The 538-nt window shown below is 37.9% G+C and overlaps 1 protein-coding gene across 1 annotated transcript in view; it reads left to right on the top strand.

Annotated features, from left to right (window-relative positions):
- Positions 1 to 5: 5 nt before the first annotated feature.
- SNX14 (sorting nexin 14) overlaps positions 6 to 538 on the top strand; it is a gene marked incomplete at its 5' end in the record, with an annotated part of 48,488 nt that continues 47,955 nt past the window's right edge. Inside the window, one exon of the mRNA XM_010080205.1 lies at positions 6 to 41. Within this exon, the coding sequence (XP_010078507.1) occupies positions 6 to 41 (36 nt within the window). The remainder of the gene's footprint in view (positions 42 to 538) is intronic.

Here is a 538-nt window from a genome sequence, read left to right as displayed (position 1 = left end):
TCTTGCCCAATATTCTTTTTACAATAAAATACAAACCCAAGGTAAATATGTCTGTAAATGCTCTTTCTGTAAATCTGGTAAGGATAGATATTCGTAGCAATTCTTGTGGAATTCTGCCTGCTTTTGGAAATACTGCACACCGGCGCAGCTCCCATCCACCAGCTGAGGATGTTCTGAGGTAAATACACAACGATGGGGCTTGGGATTGGATTCTCTTTGATTTGTGTGTAGTCCCATTGAATCTACATATAGCTGGTTGTCGGGAGTGCTCATGGATGTTCTGCTTCGCTCATTTTTCGTTTTTGACATTTGAGTAGCAAGTAGTTGAGAAATGACATAGTTTTATTCTCTTATTGAGGCTTTTTTAAAAGATGCTTTTCCTTTGGCAAGCCAGTGCTAAGTCGTCTTTGCTGATTGCAGTCAAACTTCTTTTAGTGGTACTTCATTTCAAATTAAAAGCCATTACCAAAGGAATGTACTGTTATCTAACTTAAGATGGCTTAATGTAGAATTTCATAGGACTAAAAACGTTAGAGGT

Source organism: Pterocles gutturalis, unplaced genomic scaffold (genome assembly GCF_000699245.1).
Source record: "Pterocles gutturalis isolate BGI_N339 unplaced genomic scaffold, ASM69924v1 scaffold4749, whole genome shotgun sequence".
NCBI lineage: Eukaryota > Metazoa > Chordata > Aves > Pterocliformes > Pteroclidae > Pterocles > Pterocles gutturalis.
Note: the sequence above shows the minus strand (reverse complement) of the source record. Positions and strands in the feature narration are given on the sequence as shown.